This window comes from Gopherus flavomarginatus, chromosome 1 (genome assembly GCF_025201925.1).
Source record: "Gopherus flavomarginatus isolate rGopFla2 chromosome 1, rGopFla2.mat.asm, whole genome shotgun sequence".
Lineage (NCBI taxonomy): Eukaryota > Metazoa > Chordata > Testudines > Testudinidae > Gopherus > Gopherus flavomarginatus.
This window is the reverse complement of record NC_066617.1, coordinates 320,526,031-320,551,525: the sequence shown is the minus strand read 5'-3', so window position 1 is coordinate 320,551,525 and position 25,495 is coordinate 320,526,031. Positions and strand designations below refer to the sequence as shown.

Here is a 25,495-nt window from a genome sequence, read left to right as displayed (position 1 = left end):
GTCCCAAGTGTTCATTTATTCACTCTAATTTAAGGTTTCGTGTGCCAGTAATACATTTTAACATTTTATGTGGTCTCTTTCTATAAGTCTATAATATATAATTAAAACTATTGTTGTATGTAAAGTAAATACATTATTTTAAAATCGTTAAGAAGCTTCATTTAAAATTAAATTAAAATTCAGAGCCCACCAGACCATTGGCCAGCACCTGGGCAGTGTGAGTGCCACTGAAAATCCGCTCACGTGCCACCTTTGGCACACGGTACCATAAGGTTGACTACCCTGGTCTAGATTTTATCACTAATGTGGAAGACGTTTACATTGGTTTCCTATTCAGATTGTATCATTTGGATTTGAGGACCAAAGTTGCAAATTTCAGCTGGATTCTGGTTTCTGTTGCAGTACTCCTGCACCGGATGAACGAAGGCCCATCACTGATGAGTTTTTTAAACGCACTGTGCAAAAGGAGTAGCACTTGTAATCCCTGGTGCGCAATGAGTGGGGCCTCGTGTGCTGCGGTTGATGGGAGGGCGCGGAGGGTGTGCGGGTCCCTGCGGCTCTTCCACGCGCCTTTCGGCACTGTGGGGTCACTGTCCCATGGCTCGCACGGCTCCAGCTGGCAGCGGGTGACGGTACCTGGGGGAGCAGCTTCTCGCTGCTGGTGAGTCCCAGCAGGGGCTACTCGGCGGCGGGAGCGTGACCCGCCTTCGGGGCCGGCCCAGGGCGCCCTGCTGGGACCCGGCCCTGCGTGGGGGTCCCGGACTCCCGCCAGCCCCGAGGCAGGGGACCCATCCTGCCCCCCTTGGCGCCAGGGGCCAACTCCTGGGCGGGGCGGGCTGGCGGACCCCCGCGACGGGCCGGGTCTCCATGGAGATCCCCAGCCAGGGCCCCGGCACGGCCGCTGCGGTTGCCACGGGAGCCGCCGCCGGTCTCCGCTTCCAACGGGCCGGCACCAACAGCCGCGGGCGGGTTGAAAGTAATCAGCGCCCGCGCGGGAGGGGCTGCGCCGCCGCCGCCCCCGGGACGCGGCTACATAGGCGGGGCGGGCGCAGCGGCGCGGCTCGGCGCCCTGGTCACTCGCTGCCTGTCGGGCAAGGGGCAGCGGCAGAGGCGGCGGGGTCTCCCCGGCGGCGGGGCTGGCGTGTAATGCCGAGCGCGGTGGGGCTCCCGGGGCACTAGTGCGCGGGGGGCTCCTCGCAGGACCCCAGCAGCGGGGGCGGCTCCTCCCGCTCGGACTCCAGCGTCCGCGGGGGCTCAGTGGGCGCTTGGCCCGGGCATTGCAGCCGGAGCTGTGGGTGCAGGATCCCCTGGGAGCTCGCTAGCCTGTAACCCTCCCGCTCTGGGCGCTGCTCGGCGTGCTCTGCCCTAGCAGTGTGCAAAGGCAAGGAGAGCCCGGCGGGAGCCCTCTGGCCTGGGCTACTGTAGGCGCTTCCTTTCAGGAGCCTCTTCCCTTGCATCCCTGACAGCCCCCGCAGTATTCCTCTGGAGCTGGTGTCTTGCTCGCTTCTCCGGAGCCGCAGCGCTTGTAGGGAGTTAGTGTCTTTCTAGAACTGCCTCTCCAGGGCTCCAACGGGGAAGCAGATTTTGGGGGGGGGGGCATTAATGATGGCAAATCTGTCCACTGTGAGTTTGAAAAAAGACTTACTGCTTAAGAGTCACAGATTTTAAGCTAAGAAAGGACCATTATAATCATCTTATCTGACCAATATAATGTAGGCCGGAGACCTCCACGAAATAATTCCTAGAGCCTGTCTTTTAGAAAAACATCCACTCTTGATTTAAACATTGTCAGTGATGGAGAATCCCCTATGTCTCTTGGTAAATTGTTCCAGTGGTTAATGATGAGACCTAGAATCCTGCCTTTAGAATGAGAAGTGGTCATGAGCAAGATCTGCACTCCTTCTAGGCAGGGGAAGGGGAATCTGGACTGTCATTTCTAGAGAGAAACTGGGGCAAACTTGCCTGGGATGACTAACATGCCATTCTCTTCTCTTCTCAGCTGCCAGCTGCTGACCTTGAAACAATGCATCACAACGATAAGAGTGGGATCTCTCAAGCTGGAAGTTGGGAGATCCGCCGGGTTGCAGCAGGGGCTTATTCCAACCAAAATCCCCCACAGAGGGCCGTACTTGGGCTGCTGACTGAGAATGGGCAGTGCTTGAGGGAATGTGGCCAGGTAACTTTTTGGGGTGAACCCCATTGCTTACTGTGGGGTTACACTGATAAGTGGCTGGCAAATGCCTGAGGTGCCTTTTGTGCATGTGTGGATGACACTACTTAAGTCAGATATAGCTTGTGCAGTTGCCATGGAAGCTTTTCCTGTCTCCAGACAGATTTTGTCAAGGCCCCTTTTATTCCAGCACTGGGTTTTTTCTTGTTATGCATCTTAACTAGAGACAATGAGGAACTATGACAGTTTTTTCCTTACCTAAATTGAATGTTTCTCTAAACCTAGTTCATCTTTTTTTAAACCTTACTTTTGTGAACTGTTATATGTAAACTGTCAAAGGTATTGCTGTGAATGTTGATAAACCTGAGTTAAAACATATGTGCAAAACAAGTATCTAGAAGTCTGACTGATCAGGACTATTTAAGTATGTAAATACCTAACCTGGCTTCATTCCCCCCTTGCCAAAAGTGATAAAAGCCTGATAAATGACCTGATGCTCAGCTTACACTGGAGGGACACAATACCAACTCTGGCAATTTTATTGCAAATATGTTTTTTAGTGTCTTTTTTTGAAGCCCTACCTCCTGAAATCCTGTGATTACTGGAGAATCTAAGTTCTGCTTTTTTTAAAGATAAATTTCTAGCCCACAGGGTTGCAGAAACAAGCTTGAAAATGTGGCCCAAGTGCAACTTAAAGGCTCAAAACTAGAAGGCAAATAAAAAGAACCCAGCATTTATTAACTCTTGACTTTTTTAAGGTTATGTCATGATTCTTTTTTGAATGCTTGGGGCTGACAGTACTAGGTTTGCAATATGGAATTTGGCTAAATCACATGATTTCCTTTTCTCTCAATATTTCATCCAGCTCACACATGGGATTTAAAAAGGTAGTGCTTCAATCCCTGTTCAGTTAGCAGAGCTTTTTGAGGAGGTCATGGCTGGCTAGTATTCTACAGTGTGGCCCTACTGACCATTTCTCCTTTGCTCTAACTTGGAGCCCAGCTTTAAGTAATATTTCAGGAGGGGGAGGGACTGTAAAGTGGCTTCTCTATACCCCTAGCCTATGGAATGTTAGGGCTCAGTGGAAATGTATGTGCCCCTTAACTGCCAACTACTGCTCAAAGGTTCCGTGGCTCGGTACATGGCTCCTGCAGTGTGTTGATATGGTGGCAATCATTCAGAGAGCAAGCATTACTTTTGGGATAGCCTTTTTTCTCAGTTTCCCTCATGCTTCAGAATAAATTTAGGTACCGGAGCCACTAAACAGATTTTAATCTGGTTAGCATGACTCTCTAGTACTCATTCCAGTCTGACACAATAGGTCCTTGCAAGTATAGTAGTTGCTACTCCTGTGCAAACCTCTTTTGAGGAAAGCAGTCCAGTGGGATTAGTGTAATAAGATTCCCATTTAAAGGTGTCAAGTATCAGAGGGGTAGTCGTGTTAGTCTTGATCTGTAAAAGCAGCAAAGAATCCTTTGGACCTTATAGACAGACGTTTTGGAGCATGAGCTTTCGTGGGTGAATACCCACTTCGTCAGATGCATGTAGTGGAAATTTCCAGGGGCAAGTATATATTTAAAGGTGGTAATCCTTAGAGTACATCTGGTATTGTGCAATAAAAACAGACACCGCCCCCTTTCCCCCTACTGTCTTCAAATCTGAGTGTATAAAGCCAGGCTCCTAAATAAAGGAACCTGGCTACAGAAGTTTGGCCTACCCACAAATCCCACTGAAGTCAAATGGGGGTTGTAGGGGCTCAGCATCTCTGAAAAGTTTGTATTTGAGTCACTGCAACTGCGGCTTCTGTTGACATGGTGGGATTTGTGATTGCTCAACATTCTCAAAATTGGCCCTATTTATTTCAGAGCCTGACTTTGGCCAAAGTTTTTTCAAACCTCAGTGCCGAATGTATTCTCAAAGACATGACTTATGATGCACTTAATACAGCGTATGCTCATTGGGGGCTGCAAGCTCTTACCTCATGTTCATGGGATGAACAGACAAACTACTTGCCCAGTTCAAAACCTTCACTATAGACATGGACTAAACTCTAATCTACTTGTGCGCTTCACTAACATACTCACTAGAACTGTAAGAAACTTCTGCTTCTCAGGCTTGCTCTTGACTATTGGCGGTCTGGGAAGATTGATATGACCCTTATAAAAGGATTTTATTAGCTTTTTCAATACAAAACCCAGTTTTTTTTTCTGAAAACAATACTCTTAAAATTACCTCTTGCAACATGGGGCTTTGCATTAGTATACATATGCATAAACCATTTTAACAACCTTGATATCCAATTATAAAAGACTGCTTTAAACTCTTAATGCATTTCTTAACTTGCTGAAGAAAACAAGGTAACAAGTGTTGGGCTGGATTTAATGTTGGTAGTTTTAAGCATGAATAAATTGAACTGTAGCTCAGAGCTTATAATTACAGTTGGCATTTCAACAGAATTGCTCAGGCTGGCTATCTTGCAGATGAATGTTTGACACTAACAATATAAGATTATTCAAGACTGAATCTGGTTTAGTAAACTGGAAGATAGATAATTCTCCGTGTAGTACAGATGTCCATCATTACAGCAAGATGGCAGTAAGCAGAATTTCCTAAATGCCAGTATAATGGCAAGCTTTGTTTCCACTACTGTTCAGTTTATTGATGCAAGCGCTTGCAGTCTGCAGTGCTAAGGAAAATGGGTGGTTTTCCTCTTAAAAATATGAATTGCACTGTTTCTGTTTGTACCCAAATCTCTTCCTACAGGTTTAATCTGTACTTTATTTCAGGGTACCACAATAGTCAGACGCTTCTCTGGCTCTGAAAATGCTTTCCCTCCATCTGGAAAGAATATATTGCCTAGTTGTATGGTCAATATAACATCCAAGCAAGGGTTTGCTATATATGTAGATGAACCAGAGCAGAAAGACAGATGCAGCTGCACAGTTGTAGAAGAGGTGGAATCCAGCCTGTGTGAAGTGGATACTAGCACAATGAAGCCCAATATTCATCTGCTGTTGGATTTGAGTACAGGTAATTGTCAGTGCTCAAAACCTTGCTTGTAACATTAATCTCATACATGAAGTGGCTGGTTTTTTAATAAAAGTAAACTTGCCTAAATTATCTGTAGATTACTTGTTCATATAAATGTGGTTGAATCTTTTACTGCCAGAAAATTGGCAGGATAAATTGAAAGGAAAAAAGTCCCATCTAAATGTCTTGTTGGATGCCTTATGTAATAAGAATCCTGATTGTGCAGGTTCTCCTATGTTGGTGGATACGTCATTGCAGTCACAACATGAAGTTTATGTGGATAACATCGTGGATGTAATGAATGTGGGAGACTATGTAGAAGACATTCATCAGTACCTTAGAGAAGCTGAAGTGAGTGGCTTTCACAAGCCTGTAATGTCAATGTTTCCTTGTACTGGCAACACTTGCCTCTTAGATGTAGATTGCCACTCTTAAAGTATTGCTGCATGACACAACTTTCAGATTCTCAGGTTGTCATTTAGCATCTCTTTACTGCCTGCATTCTCTTTAACAAAGCTTTCTCAGTAAGCTCCTTGTGTTGCTGGCCAAAGTCCGAGCAGGAGGTAGTGAGAGAAGATTCTTCTAAAATGCATGACTGCTTTGACTCTCGCTCCTCTCTCAGATGGAATGTGTAACTGAGCTTTGCCCGAGTGAAGAGACTTTCAACAGCTCTTGAGAACCTATTTATCAGGTTGAGAGTAAGAATATGCTACAGCCTTTTTTGCAATCTGAGGAGGTGGTGGTTACCTATGGCTCCTACCCACACCAGAGTAGTGTTCACCTCCAAAGTGCCTCCTATACACTAGCTTTTACACTGTGCTAGATCTTCCTCAATTACAGTTATCAAACTTCAGCAACAAAAGTTAATCATGAATTCAGTACAGCTCTCCACTCACTGATAGTGGGAATCCGTAATGGTCTTAATGTATTGACCATCAGTGAGAATAATTGCTTACACCATTGATATGGCAAAGGTGGTTGTTCTTATAATGTCCTAATTACTGAACCTCCAATTTTTCCAAACAGGTAAGATACAGGCCAAAACCATATTATATGCGAAAGCAGCCAGACATCACCTCAGGGATGCGTGCAATCTTGGTGGACTGGCTGGTGGAAGTTGGGCAAGAATACAAACTTCGTACTGAAACACTGTACCTAGCTGTCAACTTTCTGGACAGGTTTCTTTCCTGTATGTCTGTCCTCAGAGGGAAGCTGCAGCTTGTGGGAACAGCAGCAATCCTTCTGGCTGCGTAAGTGTTCTTTATGTTGCCTACAGAAGTCTTGACAGACAAACTTCTTGTGGGGAAAAGACCTCTTCTTCACATTTAGAGGTTGAAACTAAAATCTGTTCTGAAGAGTTGTGCTGGTTCTGAGAACACAGACCTTGTGGTAAGAATTTGTTTTCAAACTAACATGCTATCATTCTACTTAATTCACAAACTCCTCTTACTGACTTTGAACATAGACTAAACCAAAACTTATTTTGTCTGGAGCATATCGTATCACTTGGACTTTTGGCTCTTAAAGCTCAAGCTTCTTAACTTCAATGTGAATTCTGTTTAAAAAATGGTACAACATGGCATCTTGCATAATCTGGTTCTTAAGGAGGCAGTCTAATGTCTGTAAATGCTGTCCTGTTGTATAGTCAATCTAAAAAGGACTTGTAGGCAAGAGTTGAATGTATTAAGCTTGTCAAAAGGTACCATGTGTGTTACAGAATATGCCTAGGTGGGGGTTGAAGTCTGTGAATCTCCTTGGATGAAGGTGGACCTTCAGTGCTTATCCCAGTGCTTATCCCAGCACTGACTCCTGCAAGCCTTTCTTTCTGACTGAAACTTCCAACTTTATAGACTTAATGGACTTTGCACTCCTTTTTAGGAAATATGAAGAGATCTACCCTCCGGAGATAGAGGAGTTTGTGTATATAACAGATGATACTTACACAAAGAGACAGCTATTAAGAATGGAACACCTGCTCCTGAAAGTACTGGCTTTTGGCTTGACAGTACCAACTATCAACCAGTTTCTCCTTCAGTATTTACAGAGACACGGAGTCTGTGTCAGGACAGAGAACTTTGCAAGGGTATGTGTTACACTCCTTTAAGGGCTGTGGGAGGGCAGCGATTGCTAAAGCAGGAACATGTAGGGGGTGGAGGTGTGGGAACTTTCAAACTCGGTTTACTCTGAGGAACATCTTCTTGATTGGAAAACACCTACTATAGGGAACATGCTGAGGGTGCTTGCCTATCAAACATGACCAACACCCTGATTAAACCAGTATCCTAACTGGAGATTGCATAAAGTGCAGGCCTGGTAACAGTACACAGCACAGGAATTAAACTTAAACCTAATAGCAAAATCTGTTGCACTTCTTGCTTTCCAAAACCTACAGCTTTATGCTGTCCCTCTGTATTGATACCACATACATAGTGGTAGAGCCCAGAGGCCCCAACAAAGATCAGGACCCTGCCATGCTAACCTCTGACTGTACCAATATAATATAGTGACAGTTTGTCCTGTAGAGCTATCAGTTTAAAGGACAAAGGGTAAAAGAGAGCAAGTCTTACTCCCACTGGCTCAGATGGGGAGCTGAGGCACACAAACTAACTTGCCTTGGGCCATATAAGAAGCCTGTGATAGAGCTTAAAACAAACCCAGGCCTCCTGAGTACCAGTCCAGTGCCTTGACTACAAGACTGCCCAGCCATCACTCAACTAACTGGTATCTGTGTCTAAAAGGTGACTTCTGGCCCCATTGAAGATCATTGTAGAACTCCTGTTGACTCCAGTGAGGGCAGGATATCACCCTAACTTTCTGAACAGAGTATATAATGATCCATTGTTCTCCAAAACTGTGGTGTTGAAGATAACCAATGCTTGTTTAGAGCACACTGAATTGATCCCACTGTATATGCAGGGGTCTATTTGAAAGTAACTTTTGCAAACGTCTTGTGCCTAGTATGTAGCAGAGTTGAGTCTCCTGGAAGCTGATCCATTTCTGAAGTACCTTCCTTCGCAAACTGCTGCAGCAGCTTACTGTCTAGCAAATTACACAGTGAACAGGCATTTGTGGGTAAGCTCTTAATTCTCTGAGGTGCTGTAGAACAGGGGGTTTCTTACATCTACAGGTTCAGACTTGAGTGGAAAGAATCTCCACTCCAGATAGTATGAACTAGCAGATCTCTTGGGAGGGTTCTAGTTCAACTAAATAGGCTTTTTTCCACTGGCACACAGTTAATATCTATCTCAGAGGTGGGCAAACTATGGCTCGCAGGCCACATCCAGCCCACGGGACCCTCCTGCCCGGCCCCTGAGCTCCTGGCTGGGCAGCTAGCCCCCATCCCATCCCCTGCTGTCCTCCCGCTCCCCCTTCCCCTCCCCGGCAGCCATGCCACCACATGGGCAGCACTCTGGGGGTGGAGCTGCATGCTCATGCTAGGCAGCTTGGCAATGTGTTTGGCTCCAGCTGGGAGGCGTGGCTTCAGACATGCTGCTCTGAGCAGCATGGTAAGGGGGCTGGGATTGAGGGGCTGGATATAGGGCAGGGGGCTGTTGGATGGGGCAGGGAACAGGGGGGATTGGATAGGGAGTGGGGTCCTGGGGTGTGTGTCAGGGAGCAGGGGTGTGGATAGGGGTTGGAGCAGTGAGGGGACAAGTCCTGGGGGGCAGCTAGGGGCAGAGGTCCCAGGATGGCATGGTCAGGGGACAAGGAGTGGGGGGTTGGATGGGGGTATTCTGAGGGGGGCAGTCGGGGTGGAAAGTGGGAGGGAATGGATAGGGGGTGAGGGCCAGGCTGTTTGGGAGGCACAGTCTTCGCTATCTGGCCCTCCATACAGTTTCGCATCCTGATGTGGCCCTCAGGCCAAAAAGTTTGCTCACGCCTGATCTACCTAGTTGAAGACTTGCTCCTCTCTTCCATCTAGATCTTCTGCACAGGCAGGAACAATACTTTGGTCACTGGCTGAGACTAACCTGTTATGGTACACAGTCCTAATGAGACTCATATAATTAACCATCTTGTCAATGTATTGACCCCACCCTATAAAAAAAACTGATAAACTGGCCTCTATGCAACTGTCTTTGTGTTATGGGGGGAGAAGAATCTTAGCACACATGGTTTTATCCAAATACCAGTCTTATTGGTATTTGCCTATGTGCTGTAGGAATAATTTCATTTGGTGGCAATGGTAGAGGACACTGGTCAGAACTGGTGAAAGAAACCAGCAAATATTCTGTCTGCATCAGAAGGAGCTTCTTGTCAGCCTTCTCTGCTATAGTAAAGACCTAAAGTGGACACTGATGCTAGGATGCATCTGGGATATTGGAAGGGCTCACATCCTCTATGGTGATTGCTATGGGATCTCATTTCAGCAGCAAAATAGATGCATCTGTCCACCTAAGTATTCAGCAGAAATGTGACTTGCTTCTTGACAGAGGGCCTCTACCAAAGTCTGGAAGACACAGTACCTAACCAATGCAATAATGTACAGTAATTCTTTTCTCTACTGATCAGCCAGAAACACTTGCTGCATTCACTGGGTATTCGCTAAGCGAGATAGTGCCTTGTCTGAGTGATCTACATAAAGCATGCCTTGATGCTTCTCATCGACCACAGCAAGCAATTAGAGAGAAATACAAGCTGTCAAAGTAAGTTCTTAAGACACTAAATGCCTTCTGTTTTTTGGCTCCAAACAACAGCAGGGCTTAAAATTGGCCAGATTTCCTCAACTGATGCAAATCATGCTGTTCTAATCAGTGGAGCTATGCTATAGGAGGTCCTATGTGCAAGCTATTTAATCAAAAGTTTCTGCATAACTGGTAGTCCTATCTAGTAGCTCCCCTAAAAGGTAGTGGCTGATGCTAACTACACACCTCTTGAAGGTTCAGGTGATCTTAATAGTAAGAACTGTTCTTCTTATAAGAGCAATCTTTTATAATCTAGGCATAGCAATAACTCCGTTTCAGACCTGCATGATGCTGAAGCACTCAGCAGCTGAAACCCTAATCATTCTTGTACCTCAAGTAGGGTTTCCTACTAACAAGATGTCAGTTAAATAACTTGTAACTAACTAGCTGCTGGTTTCTATTGCAGGTACATGCATGTATCCTTTATGGAGCTACCAGCAGTTCTTCCTCTGCAATAAATGCCAGTGAACCAACACACTGACAAAATCGAAGCACTTGCCTCCTGATCAACAGAGTTGGTCTTACATTTTTATAGGGCACTGCAGGTCATGTGTCAGTAACCATGATGCTTATTGTTTTAGGTGATGTTTTTAAATGATTTTTTTTACAAGGACTCTAGACTAGTTTTAATGTAAACTACAAGCACTTTTAATAAATATCTTGCCTTATGAATGTCTCTTGAGGCTTAGACAAGTGAAGTTACTTACTAAGAATTGTGGTGGATTCTCCATGTTTGGCACCTCTCTGAATCAATATTGGATGAGTTCCAGTTTGAACTGGAGCATATTAGGGGGAAAAACTCAGAAATCCAATGGCTTATCCTCAACAGGAGGTCAGACTGGATGATGATCATAATCCTTGTGGCCTTATAACCTATAAATCTTATCTAGATCCCAAAATGGGTTGTGAATCAAGAGGAGAAACTGTATTGACTCTTACCATAAATTAATATAATAGCTGCCCTGCAGATCTTGCATTCAATCTGTCATTTGAGTCTTGTTTCAAACAGGAAGAATAGCAAAGGCAACACATGAGATCACTTAACTATGAAAGTTGGCTATTGCACAAATCCTCTTGAATATAGTTCCTTTCAAGTGCTGCACCATCAAACCATCAGTAGGTGGCTAGCTTTTTAGTTGAGATCACAGCAGAAGTGGTCTTAAGGGAACTGGAGAAAGCCGTATGGCTAAGTTCAGGGTTGGTGTTCCCAGGTAGAATGTATAGGCATATATTGGGGAGGCAAACATGCAATCCTTGAATACTTAATTGGAGAGGAAAGAAAGGGTAAGGGTGAGGTTGAGTCTACAGCAGATGAGTAGTGAGGGGCAGAATTGTGGAGACTTCATAAGCAAAGATGAAACTTTATGCTATGGCATGGGGAGGAGAGGCAATGCAGAGAATCGAAGAGGAAGAGATGTGATATTCATGGGCCCCTTAGATGCCCCTAAAATTAAGGGACATGTAGATGTTTGAGGCCAAAGAAGTAGACACTACAGTCATTAAAATGCAAGATAAGGGCTAGGAGTGCTAGCTGTGCAGAAAAAGTCTAACTGTCCTCTGGGAGGAGCAGCAGGGTTTGGACACTACTGTGGAGTTAGGGGAAATGACAAGGGAGGGAGAAGTCAAAGACATCATTCAGATGCACAGCTGGGGAGGGAGTGACAAGAATGGCTTGTTAATAGTGATAGAACTTGAGCAAAAAGAGTTGATGTTTTGGCCATATTAAGCTCTTAAGGTGCTGTGGAGATGTTTATTTCAGCCTGTGTGACTAGACTGAGCCAAGTCAGGAGTGGAGAGGTTGGTGGGAAAAATATTTGAATCTGAGTAGCTGATGACAGAGGATTAACTTTTGTGCACACACAACAGGGAAATGGTTTGTGGTCTTTCTCAAGAAACAGACAAGGACAGCCTTAAAGGATAGGACTTCAGTGGAGAGCAGATTAAAGCAGCAGTGAGGATGAATTTGGGGCAGGCAGTGCAGGGTACCTGAGATTGGACCTTAAAGCAGTAGAACCCATGGTGAAAGCAGAGCAGAGGTTGCAGGAGACCAACCAGAAAGAATCCAGGATGAAGTTAGAGGACATTACATACTGCGGTCTTGGCTACTTTTATGCTATAGAAATTAGAGGATCTCTATATTCCAGTGTAGGATTCTTAAATACTGCACACATTCTAGTACTCTGATCTCTCAATATGCCACACACCACCCTTCACTTAAGACTAGGCTGTCAGGGAAACAGCCTTAAATTTTTCCATAGTTGATTTCATCCAACTTTTAACATTTCCATCTTACCCTTGTAATCTAAACTCTGCTTCTTAGGGTTCATAACACCACAAAAGACTCATTGGGGAAGGAGCCCTTGTCATCTTCCCTTACCCAAGCTGCGGCTTTTCAAAGAAAGCTTGAAACAAATCTGACTTCCCCCGCCCTTGGCCTAAAGTCCTTTCAGTCTGTTACTATGTTAACAGATACAATGTGCTCAGATTGAATGTAAATGCTGCAGTCCTATCAGGCCTTAGACTACTACCTTATCTAATCTGAAAAGATGCTTTGGTCTCTCTCTGCCTCTTTTTGCCACAGGATGTTTCACATATCTTCCCTAAGAGACTTTCCCCTTGCTTCTAATGCCTATTGCACACTGCTTCTTTAGAAGGAAAAGTTTGAGTGTGCATTTGAACAGCTGACACTATCTGCTGCCATCTGTCTCGATCCCTTGTTTGTCCTTAATGGTGTCTAAAACAGCATCTGATTTAGTGGCTATAGGTTGTCATTAACATCCTGTCTAATCCCTTCTTGAGATGACTAAAATGCAATGCAGGGAGACCTCCCTGATGACCTGCACTCTCCCAGGACCTAAACCTATTGGCCTTGTTTTCAGCCCTCAGTGGCATGTTGACTCAGGGGGAACCCTCCGTCTGTATCAATCCAGAGTGGATAAACTTAGAGTAGAATTTATTGAGCCACTCAAGCAAGTACTCTATTAAAATAAAACATTACATGTATGGTGCTAGCTTAATCAAACTGGCACTTGCAAAAACGAAATCTAGTTTATGGGGTTATTTAGATCTAGTAAATGGTCTAATGGGAGGGTGTAAGGTTCTTGGGAGGCTACAGGCCTACCCAGGGTGCTCTGCAAGAACAAGGCCCATGAACACTGAGTTATTGGCTTTAATGAAGGTAAAGTGACACACCCGCAACAGGGACTCCTGGCATTGCTGTCACGGAGGTGGGGAACCCAGCGCACCAAAGCTCAGCCTGGTATGGAATCCAAGGGCCGGGACTGGGACCATGCAGCTATATATACAGAATACAAACAACTCATACATAAGCAAATAGGGGCTTTCCACAGGATGTGTCCACCAGTTGGCCAAAGGCCAGGAACTTTCCACAGGAGCTGTCCACCCTCTGGCTAAGGGCCATGCAAACTGGTCCTAACCAGTTAAAAGCAAGTTATAACTGGCGTGCCATGTCCTACAGTGACCGGCTGCCAAGAAAGCAGAACTACCCTAGCTAGGCCATAACACAGTCTTCGGCGGTTCCCTAGAGAGGGTATGACTTTCTTTTTCTTAACTCATTATATTAAAGTGAGGTGCAGAAATAGACCAACCTTGGTTATTTAAGAGAACCTTTATTTAACAGTTTCTGGGCACCTCTCTTACAGATCAGATCTGTCTTTTATCCCTGGTTCCAATGGACAGTAACTCCTCACTTAACAGCATAGTTATGATCCTGAAAAATGCAACTCTAAGTGAAATGATGTTAAGCCAGTCCAATTTCCCCAGAAGAATTAATGTAAATGAGGGGGTTAGGTTCCAGGGAAATTTTTTTCACCAGAAAAGAGACTATATATACACACACGTGCAGTATAAGTTTTAAACAATTAAATACTGGTATCCAGTGATGATGACTGTGAAGCTTGGTTGAGGTGGAGGAGTCAGAGGGTGGGATATTTCCCAGGGACTGCCTTACTGCTAAATGAACTAGCAATTGACTGAGCCCTCAAGGGTTAACTCTCACAATACTCTACAAGGCAGCAGGAAAGGAGGGAGGGCAGACAGACACCCTGTATGTGAGAGAAAAAATGTGCATTTCCCCTTTAAGTAGCTGACCCCAGGCTTAAGGATACTGCCTTGTTAATTAAATCAGCTTGCTGAGACCCACAGCTACTGCCTAGAAGCTCCCTCTGTCCTTTGTGTGGCTCCCCTGCTCTATAGAAGATGGAGTGAGCAGAGGGGAGACACCCTGACATTAGCCCCCCTCTTCTCCCCTCTGACAATGCAGTTCTGGCAGGACCCATCTGAGAGTGCTAATTCAGGACTAGTTGCTTAAATAAGGCAGTTACAGCCCAAGGCTGGGGTTTTTCCACCTCTAAGGCAAACCAAACCAGCCAGAGAAAGAGGACTCTGGTTTTACCCACTGGCTAAACACAAGTCATGCAAACAATTTCCTTAGACACTCCAGTTTCCCAGAATCACCACCAATGCCACTTGTCCTGGGAATGAATGGTTATAAAAACCAACACCCCAATAAAAGAAAACAGTTCTCTCGATCCCAAAGAATCAAGCCCCATACCCAGGTCAACATACAAATCAGATCTTACCCATAAATCATGCTGTTGCCAATCCTTTAGTATCTAAAGGTTTATTAATAAAAGGAAAAAGATAGAGATAAGAGCTAGAATTGGTTAAATGGAATCAATTACATACAGGAATGGCAAAGTTCTTAGTTCAGGCTTGTAGCAATGATGGAGTAAACCACAGGTTCAAATCAAGTCTCTGGAGTACATCCCCAGCTGGGATGGGTAATCAGTCCCTTGTTCAGAGCTTGCAGCAAAGTCCCTCCAGAAATAAGAAGCAAGATTGAAGACAAAATGGAGATGAGGCATCAGCCTTATATAGGCTTTTCCAGGTGTAACAACCTCTTTGTTCTTACTGTGGAAAATTACAGCAAAATGGAGTCTGGAGTCACATTGGCAATTCCCGGCATACTTTGCAGAGTTACAAGGCATATCTGCCTTCTCTCCATGGGTCAATTGTGTAGCTGATGATCCTTAATGGACCATCAAGCAGGCTAAGCAGAACTAACACCAGCTTGTCTGGGATGTCTCCCAGAAGCACAGCACAAATTTGAAATACAGACAGTATAGAGCCAATACTCATAACTTCAACTATAAAATGATACATACATATCGACAGCATAATCATAACCAGCAACCCATAACCTGGTCTTAGACACCTTATATGACCCCTTTTACATAAGATTTGGTGCCACTACCGGACCTTGGTTGCAACCATGTTCTATATGGTCCCAGATTATATCAATAACATCACACCAGGGCATTTTATTGTCTTTGGTGCTGATGGCATTGAATGCCTGGTCATTGGGCAGAATATAAGTCCTCAGGGCTTTGTTTTGGAGTTCTAAAGAAGAAAAAAATATTCTAAAGAATTTTAGACTTTTTCCAGTTCTGTTTCATGTGAAATCAATGGGATCACACCTGTGTAATAGGAGAGTAATACCATGGCAAATCAGATATCAAGTTCTGGCAAGAGATGAGTCTTTCTCCTTCCACCACCTCCTCTTGCTGTTTTCATGGACATGAAATGGGAAAGAGAGCTACAGAACTCAATGCTGTATGAAATAGAACATCCGTGGCTCAGCTGGATGCCTAGGTAAGGTGATGACTCATCACAGAACTAGAGCCTGATTAAACCTCGTGTTGATGAGTCATTCCTGTACTGAGTTAACTCACAAGCCAGGAGCTGGTCCGGTGGCTCTCGGGGCAGGTATACAAGCCTCACAGGAGAAACTGCAACTCAGTCTGCTGAATGTCACGTCATGGCTTGGAAATCTTCCTTGCCTGATAGTGGTAACAGATTCCATTAGCCTTAGCCTGCTCCAGCCTTGCTCTCACTCCAGCCTTGTTTCAGCTCTGCTCTGGACTCCTGATTCTGCCTCTTTTTACTAGGCCTGGCCATTAGCAACTCAGTTTCTGACAGCCTAATGCCAATCAATGAACTACGTACAATAAAATATAATAAACCCTATCTCGCTCTGCCTGATAGCAAAGGAAACTGGAGTAAGACCCTGGTGAATCGGACCCAACGTTCTTTTCTTGAAAGAAAATAGATATACAAAGTACCTGCAATTAACAAAATGGATGACACAACAGAAAAATGTACATCCTGAGAAAACAAATGAGCAACCCGAGCACAGATTCTCTCTCTTGTATATCATAATGAAAGCTGATAATGAGATTAAGATGCTGATGTGGCAAAACAAGACTAACCCCAAATTCCATTTTCATAGCAAGCGCCAAGGAAATAATGAACCAACAGCAAACACAATTACATTCTGTCAGCTTTATTTACCTAAGACGCATATAAACAAGAAATCAATTGTGTTCTTTATAAAGTTTAGTCAGTCAAGAATGAAAATGTGGACTCTTTAAAATCCATTGTACCAGTAACCAAAACAACACAGTCCCTTGTAATAATAATAATAATAAATAGAATAACTATATTATTATCTCTTTACATTTTGGTAGAGCCTAGAGGCTACAATCAGGATACAGCCCTGTTGTTGTAGATGCTGGGCTTGGAAGGAAACTTATCCAAGAGTTTCCCAAAGGGACACTGAATCAGAACTCACAAAGACCATCCTATTAGTAGATGATTTTTGAATGTTCAGATAGCTACGTACAGTTAATATACCTTAGCCAAGATACTGTTCTTGCAGATTTCTCCAACTGTAACTGGGATAATTAAGACACAATGTTAGGCCATCCTCTGGGATCTCCCAATCTTTTAAATGGCAAATCTTCAGGGCCTATTTAAGTAAATTAAACTATTCAGGGTTTTTATATTATTTTAATAATTTTCAGATTACTCCACTAGTTTACCTATATTTTTAACTTTCTTTGTTACTTTTCATAGCTGTGCAAACCAGGTACTCTGTGGTTGATTCTCAATTTCTCATGCATTGGTTTGAAAGAAAGATGGAAGCTGCTACTTGTAGATTGCCACGTACTTTTAGGGGCGAAAGAAAAATGCAGACCTGTTATTTACCAGGCTGCACGTGGCAATAGACTGTATAGGTAAGGGATGCAAGGAGGATATGGGTCACAATGCAAACTGCAGGCACGCACACAACTAAAATTAATTAATTTAAAGTTTTATTAGCGATAGTTACAAGGGGTAGGGGAGCAGCGTATGATTAGCTAATAGGGTTAATGGAACTTAAAACATACAATGGCTAAAGTATTTACTATCAAACAATATTTATAAACAAAGATGCAGTAAACAATATTTATAAACACGGATGCAGCATTTAGTAATAACCAATACTTACGAATACAAACCAACTCATAACGACCGGCAAACGTAGAAACTCTGCTTAAAACATGTGAGCTGAGAGAGGCTTCAAGGTGATCAGGCTCGGTTACGGGTGTGCACAAGGTACACAGGATTTGTTTTTCTTTCTCCTCTTCTGCCTGCACATGGCAGACCAGCCTAAAATACCCACTATGACATCATAGAAGTGTCATAGGGGACGGGGCCCAAAAACTGTGTGTGTTCGTTTCTGATTGGTACAAGCAAAGTTTACACCAAGTAGGGGAGCAGGTGCCTGAAAGTCTGGCTTCGCCCCCAAAAGGTGAGGAAATACATATAGTTCAGAATGCGTTTAACACTGAATGACAAAAGAAGAGGCCAGAGCAATACCGGTATGGGCAAGTTCTTCTTTGAGTGATTGCTCACATCCATTCCAGTTAGGTGTGCGCGCTGCGTGTGCACGTTCGTCGGAAACTTTTTACCCTAGCAACTCCAGTGGGCCGGCAGGTCGCCCCCTGGAGTGGCGCCGCCATGGCGCTCGATATATACCCCTGCCGGCCCACCCGCTCCTCAGTTCCTTCTTACCGCCGTGTCGGTCGTTGGAACTGTGGAGCGCGGCATAGCTGTCCTCCACGTCCCTAGCTCTCCTTGTTAACTACTGTTATTGTTACAGTTGTTAGTAGATCGTTAAGTATAGTTAGTTAATTAATTAGGTGTAAATAGTATTGTATATAGTTGTTCGCCGGTCTGGGCTGTAGCCCTTCCCGGCACCCGGCACCGGGCTCATGCCTGGTTCGCCGGGCTTTAAGCAGTGTGCGGCCTGTAAAAAGCCTATGCCAACCAGCGACCCCCACGACGCGTGTCTGAAGTGCCTGGGGGAATCGCACAGGTCGGACAAGTGCCGCATCTGCAAGGCTTTTAAGCCCAGGACTAAGAAGGAGAGAGACCAGAGACTCAGGACTCTCCACATGGAGGCGGCACTTGACCCTGCAGCTTCACAGGCCGTGATCTCGGCGCCGGCACCGGATCGCACCGGCACCGGGAAGACTCCCCGGCACCGACCTTCCCCGGCACCGGGTGCAGAGGTGAGACCGTCAACGTCTGCTACTCCAGCCAGGCAGACCCGAATGGAGCGCCCGGCATCGACATCGGCCGCGGCACTACCGGCACCGTCGACTCCGGGCCCGGTGGGTCCGTCGAGTCCGGTGCCGCCAAGCTCCTCCATAAGATCTGGGGTTGAGCTATTGGTCCCATCCAAACTGGAGACCTTCGCCTCGGCACGGGACCTTATTGCCCTAACTGAGTCTACTCAGCTGCCACCCCCGGTACCGCCGGTGCGGGTCGCATCTAGAGGCAAACCCATGATGACAGCACCGTCTCGGGACTCGCGCTCGCGATCCAGGTCCCGACGCCTCGGTCTCTCGAGATCCCGCCACCGCTCGCAGTCCCGGCACCGCTCCCCTCGGCGGTACCGGTCGCACTCGTGGCACCGATCGACCTCCAGACGGTCGCGGTCTGACTCCAGCCGTCGATACCGGCACCGTGACTCGAGGAGCCGGTCTCGCCGTCACTCGCCGCGCCGGTCGACCTCCCGGCACCGAGCTGGTGGCAGGTCCCGGTCCCGGTCGACCTCCCGGCACCGCGTCGGTGGCAGGTCCCGGTCCCGATCCCGGCACCGAAGCAGCGGCCGGTACCGGTCCAGATCCCGGCACCGAGACAGAACCCGGTCCTGATCCCGGCGCCGCTATGACTCCCGGTACCGATCCCCGGCACCGAAAAGATCTTCGGTGCCGACCCGCGCAGACCCTTAGCAGCCGGGGTCGGCCCCGCCATGGCCTTCTAGGCAGCCGTCGGTGTCTTCTCAAGCAGACAGCGTGTATGCGCTGGGCACCGACAGGCAAGCGGCATTGTTCCAAGACCCTCCGCAACAGGACCAAGGTCCGCAGCAGTGGGGGTTTTGGACCCCCTGGGCATACCATCAAGCCCAGGGCCCCCAACAGCTTCCCGCTAGGCCTGCAACGACGGAGCACAGGGTGCCGGAGGCTTCATTGTCTCGCCCCCCTCCCTCCCCGGATGGAGAGGAAGGATCCAAGCAGCAAGACCCCGCTCTTGCTCCTGAGACAGAGGCGAGGGCTGAGGGAGACCCCCCACTGGACACTTTCTTGCCGGGGGTCTCCTCATCCTCCTCCCCTGATGAAGCGGTGGCTGGCACCTCCTCCAGTAGCCCTCCTCCGCTGGATCTCAGGGCGCACCAAGACCTCCTTAGGCGAGTAGCTCAGAATCTGAGCCTGCAAGCCGAGGAGGTCTCTGAGATCGAGGACCCTATCGTCACCATCCTCTCGTCTGATGCTCCCACCAGGGTCGCCCTACCCTTCATTAGGACGATCCAGGCCAATGCCAATACAATCTGGCAGTCACCGGCCTCCATCCCCCCTACGGTGAGGGGCATCAAGAGGAAGTACATGGCCCCCTCCAAGGGCTATGAGTACCTCCACGTCCACCCGACACCGTGTTCCCTGGTGGTGCAGTCGGTGAACGAGAGGGAGCGTCATGGGCAGGAAGCTCCAGCCCCCAAATCCAAGGAGGCCAGACGTATGGACCTCCTTGGCCGAAAGGTCTACTCAGCTGGGGCCCTTCAGCTCAGGGTTTCAAACCAACAAGCCCTGCTCAGCAGATACGCTTTTAACTCATGGGTGGCAGCGGACAAATTCAAAGAGCTGCTGCCACAGGAGGCCCGCCAAGAATTTGCAGCCATTCTGGACGAGGGCAAGAAGGTTGCACGAACCTCGTTGCAAGCTTCTTTGGACGCTGCAGACTCGGCTGCCCGCACCCTCGCCTCGGGGGTAACGATGCGCCGTATCTCCTGGCTTCAGGTCTCTGGCCTTCCACCAGAGCTCCAATATACCATCCAGGACCTCCCGTTCGAAGGCCAGGGCCTGTTTTCGGAAAAGACAGACCCCAGACTTAAGAGTCTCAAAGACAATTGGGTCATTATGCGCTCCCTCGGGATGCACACGCCGGGAACGCAGCGCAGACCCTTCCGGCCACAGCAGCAACAGCAGCGCAGGCCATACCCCCAGTTCCGCCAACGGCAGGACCTCAATAGGCGCCGTGGCAGGAATGGAAGGCGTAGGCATTCGGGGAACCAGGGGGGGCAGAATCAAAGCTCCTCTAAGCCCCCGCCTGGACCCAAGCCTTCGTTTTGAAGGTGCACCCGAGGGCGCAGTAACAGTTTCCCCCACGGATCCTTCCCCCCCGTTTTCAAACCGCCTTTCATTTTTCCTCCCGGCGTGGGCCCAGATAACATCGGACCGCTGGGTCTTACGCACGGTGCAGACGGGATACCGCCTGCAGTTTATATCATTTCCTCCTTCCCGCCCCCTTCCTCGTCCCTCTTCAGGGACCCCTCTCACGAGCAATTCCTTCAACAGGAGGTACAGACGCTCCTCATCAAAGGAGCTATAGAGGCGGTTCCGGAAAACGAGAAAGGCAAGGGGTTTTATTTCCGCTACTTTCTGATCCCCAAGGCCAAGGGAGGCCTCAGGCCTATCCTCGACCTGCGAGAGCTCAACAAATACCTAGTCAAGTTGAAGTTCCGCATGGTATCTCTGGGGACCATTATCCCATCCCTGGATCCGGGAGACTGGTACGCCGCCCTCGACATGCAGGACGCTTATTTTCACATTGCCATTTGGCCACACCACAGACGTTTCCTTCGATTCGTGGTGGGCCGCCTTCACTACCAATTTGCAGTCCTCCCATTTGGCCTCTCTACGGCCCCGAGGGTATTTACAAAATGCATGGCAGTCGTTGTGGCACATCTTCGGCGCAGTCGTATCCACGTGTTCCCTTACCTAGACGATTGGTTGATTCGGGGCACGTCGGAACTACAGGTTTGCAGCCACGTCCGCAGGATCACCGGCCTGTTTGCTACCTTGGGCCTCATGATCAACATAGACAAGTCCACCCTGCTCCCCACGCAGAGGGTGGAGTTCATTGGGGCCGTCCTGGACTCCACCGTGGCCAGGGCCCTTCTGCCGTTGCCAAGGTTCCAGGCGTTGTCGGCGATCGTTCAGCGATTGCGGGCAGCCCCCTTGACATCAATACGGACATGTCTAACCCTGTTAGGCCACATGGCAGCATGCACATTTGTGACCGGTTACGCTCGGCTCTGCATGAGGCCCCTCCAGCTGTGGCTCATCGCACATTACCGGCCGGCAAGGCAACCGCTAGACATGCTGATCACAATCCCCCAGGGGGTGTTAGATTCTCTCGGCTGGTGGCTAGACCAGTCCATAGTGTGTGCGGGGCTCCCTTTCCACCCACCTCAGCCTTCGGTGTCCCTAACAACGGATGCCTCAGATCTCGGCTGGGGGGCCCACCTGGGAACCCTGAGAACACAGGGCCTGTGGTCCCCGCAGGAGGTGAAGCTGCACATCAACATGCGGGAGCTGAAAGTGGTCCGCCTTGCTTGTCAAACGTTCTGTCACCAGCTTCGAGGTCGTTGTGTCGCGGTGTTTACCGACAACACGACGACCATGTACTATATCAACAAGCAGGGCGGCACCAGATCCTCTCCCCATGTCACGAGGCGATGCGACTCTGGGACTTTTGTGTAGCCCACTCCATTCACCTCACGGCTTCCTTCCTCCCCGGAGTACGGAACACGCTGGCGGATCGCCTGAGCAGATCCTTCCTATCACACGAGTGGTCCCTTCGCCCGGACGTCGCCCTCTCAATCTTCCAGAGGTGGGGTTATCCCCGTGTGGACCTCTTCGCGTCCGGGGGGAACAAGAAGTGCCAGGCGTTCTGCTCCTTTCAGGGCAGGGAGCCCGGGTCTATAGCGGATGCCTTCCTTATTCCGTGGACGACCCACTTGTACTACGCGTTTCCCCCGTTCCCACTGGTCCACAGGGTCCTTCTGAAGGTGCGCAGGGACAGGGCTCGCGTGATCATGGTAGCCCCGGCGTGGCCCAGGCAACATTGGTACCCCATGCTGCTGGACCTGGCCAAAGCCGACCCAGTTCCCCTGCCCCTTCACCCGGACCTGATTACCCAGGAACACGGGACTCTCTGTCACCCGGACCTGCAGTCGCTGCACCTAGCGGCGTGGTTCCTGCGTGGCTGACCGGTTCTGAACTGCGCTGCTCCACCCCGGTACGGGAGGTACTTTTGGGCAGCAGGAAGCCTTCCACTAGAGCGACATACTCGGCCAAGTGGAAGCGTTTCTCCTGTTGGTGCGTGGAGAAAGGTCTCCGCCCTATGGAAGTTTCGGTGGCCAATATCTTAGACTATGTTTGGTCCCTCAAACAACAGGGCCTGGCGATATCGTCTTTGCGGGTCCACCTGGCAGCTATCTCCACCTTTCACCCGGGTGGGGATGGCCGCTCCGTTTTTTCTCACCCGACGGTGACTAGATTCCTAAAAGGGCTGGAACGTTTGTACCCTAACGTCCGACTCCCTGCTCCAACCTGGGATCTTAACCTGGTGTTGTCTCGGCTCATGGGGCCCCCCTTTGAGCCGTTAGCTACTTGCTCCCTACTCTATCTCTCTTGGAAGACTGCCTTTCTAGTAGCTATCACCTCAGCTAGGCGGGTGTCGGAACTCCGGGCTCTCGTGGTAGACCCCCCGTATACAGTCTTCCACAAAGATAAGGTGCAGCTGAGGCCACACCCTGCCTTTCTCCCCAAGGTGGTCTCGACCTTCCACATCAACCAAGAGATATTCCTCCCGGTTTTTTTCCCGAAGCCTCACTCTTCAGGCAGGGAGCAACAGCTCCACTCGCTTGATGTCCGTAGGGCCCTCGCGTTCTATGTGGAGAGGACCAAACCGTTCCGCAAATCCCCCCAACTTTTCGTGGCAGTAGCGGACCGCATGAAGGGGCTTCCTATCTCCTCGCAGAGATTATCCTCATGGGTAAGGTCCTGTATCAGGACCTGCTATGAGCTGGCCCACGTTCCTACGGGCCGTGTGACTGCGCATTCTACCAGGGCGCAGGCGTCATCGCTGGCTTTCCTTGCCCGTGTGCCCATCCAGGAAATCTGTCGGGCAGCGACCTGGTCATCGGTCCACACCTTCGCGTCCCACTACGCCCTGGTCCAGCAGTCAAGAGAGGATGCGGCCTTCGGATCTGCAGTGCTCCATGCCGCGACTTCTCACTCCGACCCCACCGCCTAGGTATGGCTTGGGATTCACCTAACTGGAATGGATGTGAGCAATCACTCGAAGAAGAAAAGACGGTTACTCACCTTTGTAACTGTTGTTCTTCGAGATGTGTTGCTCACATCCATTCCACACCCGCCCTCCTTCCCCACTGTCGGAGTAGCCGGCAAGAAGGAACTGAGGAGCGGGTGGGCCGGCAGGGGTATATATTGAGCGCCATGGCGGCGCCACTCCAGGGGGCGACCTGCCGGCCCACTGGAGTTGCTAGGGTAAAAAGTTTCCGACGAACGTGCACGCACGGCGCGCACACCTAACTGGAATGGATGTGAGCAACACATCTCGAAGAACAACAGTTACAAAGGTGAGTAACCGTCTTTTTTTTAGGATGCAGACAGGAACTTATCTTAACACTACTCATCAGCTTGTGAAATGCACTAATAAAAATGTATTATATATGCAAGTTAAAATGTTTTGCTGAAGCTGTTATGATGCAGGAGCAATTTGCTACATTACAAGGGGGAAGGAAAGACTCCTGTGCTTTGCTGTGCTATGGAACTGGTATAGTTAATCTTTGGGTGGGAGGAGGGTCTCTAGAAAGATGTTGGTTCCTTTGGAGGAGAAAGAAGTGGAACATTAAGGATAGCACTGAAGTCTGAGCATGGCTCCTCTGTTAATGAACACTTCAGAGATAAGCCTTGTTTCAAGACAACCAGTCAGTTGAACAGTGGTTACATAGTGCTATCACATAATTACTGGTGTGATTTTCCTTTGTCATACTTCCTCATTTTATCTATTCCTAACTTGAATTGAGTTTTGCTGAATATTTCAAGTTGCTCACTCACCCAAATCTATATTTCACTCTCTGTGTGTGACTACTTTAAAAATGTATTTGCTGTCTGCTCCAGTCTGTAAACACAGAGTGAGAGAGAGGGATTTGAGAAGGGTCATTGGATCATCTTTCTAATACACAGCATCACAGCTTGTAGTAAGGAGGAGGCAAGGAAAGCTTTAACAAACACTTGACAATGTGCAGATGTCTGAACCGACAGATTTTATTAGGATAGTACTTGAGAACACATTGTCACGTGCAGCAAAAACACAGGCTGTCGGGAATTAGGGTCTATAGCTGGGCCTAGGACTAATTAGGTCAGTCTTCAGGATGACTAATGAACCCAGCTGAGCTACAGCAGAACCACCTGATTGGCCCACTCACCTGATTGGCTGAGGGGAGTTAGCAGACTTGCTTTTAAGCTCAGCAGCCGTGGTAGCTGCTAATTGCTGGCTACTGGACCCTTACACTTGCTATTGTTCCTGTATCTGCTTTGTCTTGCTGCCTCTCTTAGTCTTGTTCTTGTCCTGCTCTTTCCCTGGTTCCAGACTCTTCCCCTTGGCTTGGATCCCTGTTCCTGACTCTGGCCACTCACTCCCGGGTTGTTGATATAGGCTAACTGAAGGACTCCATGGACTATATCTGCAGAGAGCAAGTGCATGGTTTGCTCTCAGGAGCATAACCAGTGTTCAGTAAGTCTTCTGCATAATAAGGTTTTCAGAATATTATACAACACTGACATGTTATTGCTGAGAACAGATTTGTTCATCTCAATAGTTTCACTGTACCAACTCTGATTCATAAAGTCATAATGTGTCTTGTCTTTTTGGAGAGTAATTTTATATTGCAATGCAAAAGGGAGAGCTGTGCAGGTTGAATGGGTGCAAATATGTCCTGTTGACAGCTTTATTTCTGCATGATGACAGAGCTCTGCAGTATTAACTGATCTATTCTTCCCAGAATTGTATGGTCTGCTAGCTAATGGGAGTAGATTCTTCTCTCAATGTGTATGTAACTATTAGTATTAACAGAGAACTGTCTGCACACAGGTAGTGAAGTGTATGTCCCCTTTTGTGTCCTCAGTCAATGTGGGCTATTTCCAACTTTGAATAAATATGGAGTATTGTTAATTATATGCAAATAACTGCACCAAAGTGTGACACAGTAATCTTTGCAGGCAATTGACAATTATCTCCTGCTCAATGTTTGTTTAGCCAGTTATTTTATTCCCTTTTTTTAAAGGATTTAAATGGCTAATGCCAAGTGGACTTTAAACTAGGAAATTCC

General features: G+C 47.7%; 1 protein-coding gene across 4 annotated transcripts; it reads left to right on the top strand.

The window, feature by feature from the left end:
* Positions 1 to 569: 569 nt before the first annotated feature.
* On the top strand, positions 570 to 10,536 carry CCNA1 (cyclin A1). Of its 4 annotated transcripts, none has more exons than XM_050937285.1 (9): positions 570 to 661; positions 2,000 to 2,176; positions 4,957 to 5,200; positions 5,427 to 5,551; positions 6,227 to 6,450; positions 7,079 to 7,283; positions 8,159 to 8,272; positions 9,713 to 9,846; positions 10,292 to 10,536. In XM_050937285.1, exons 2-9 carry the CDS (start codon positions 2,024 to 2,026, stop codon positions 10,341 to 10,343), a joined length of 1,251 nt encoding a protein of 416 aa, XP_050793242.1. In that variant the 5' UTR covers positions 570 to 661; positions 2,000 to 2,023; the 3' UTR covers positions 10,344 to 10,536. The 4 variants fall into 4 exon arrangements, with proteins under 4 accessions (XP_050793242.1, XP_050793240.1, XP_050793241.1 ...); XM_050937283.1 differs by lacking the exon at positions 570 to 661 and adding an exon at positions 925 to 976; XM_050937284.1 differs by lacking the exon at positions 570 to 661 and adding an exon at positions 1,079 to 1,143.
* The last annotated feature ends 14,959 nt before the right edge of the window (positions 10,537 to 25,495 follow it).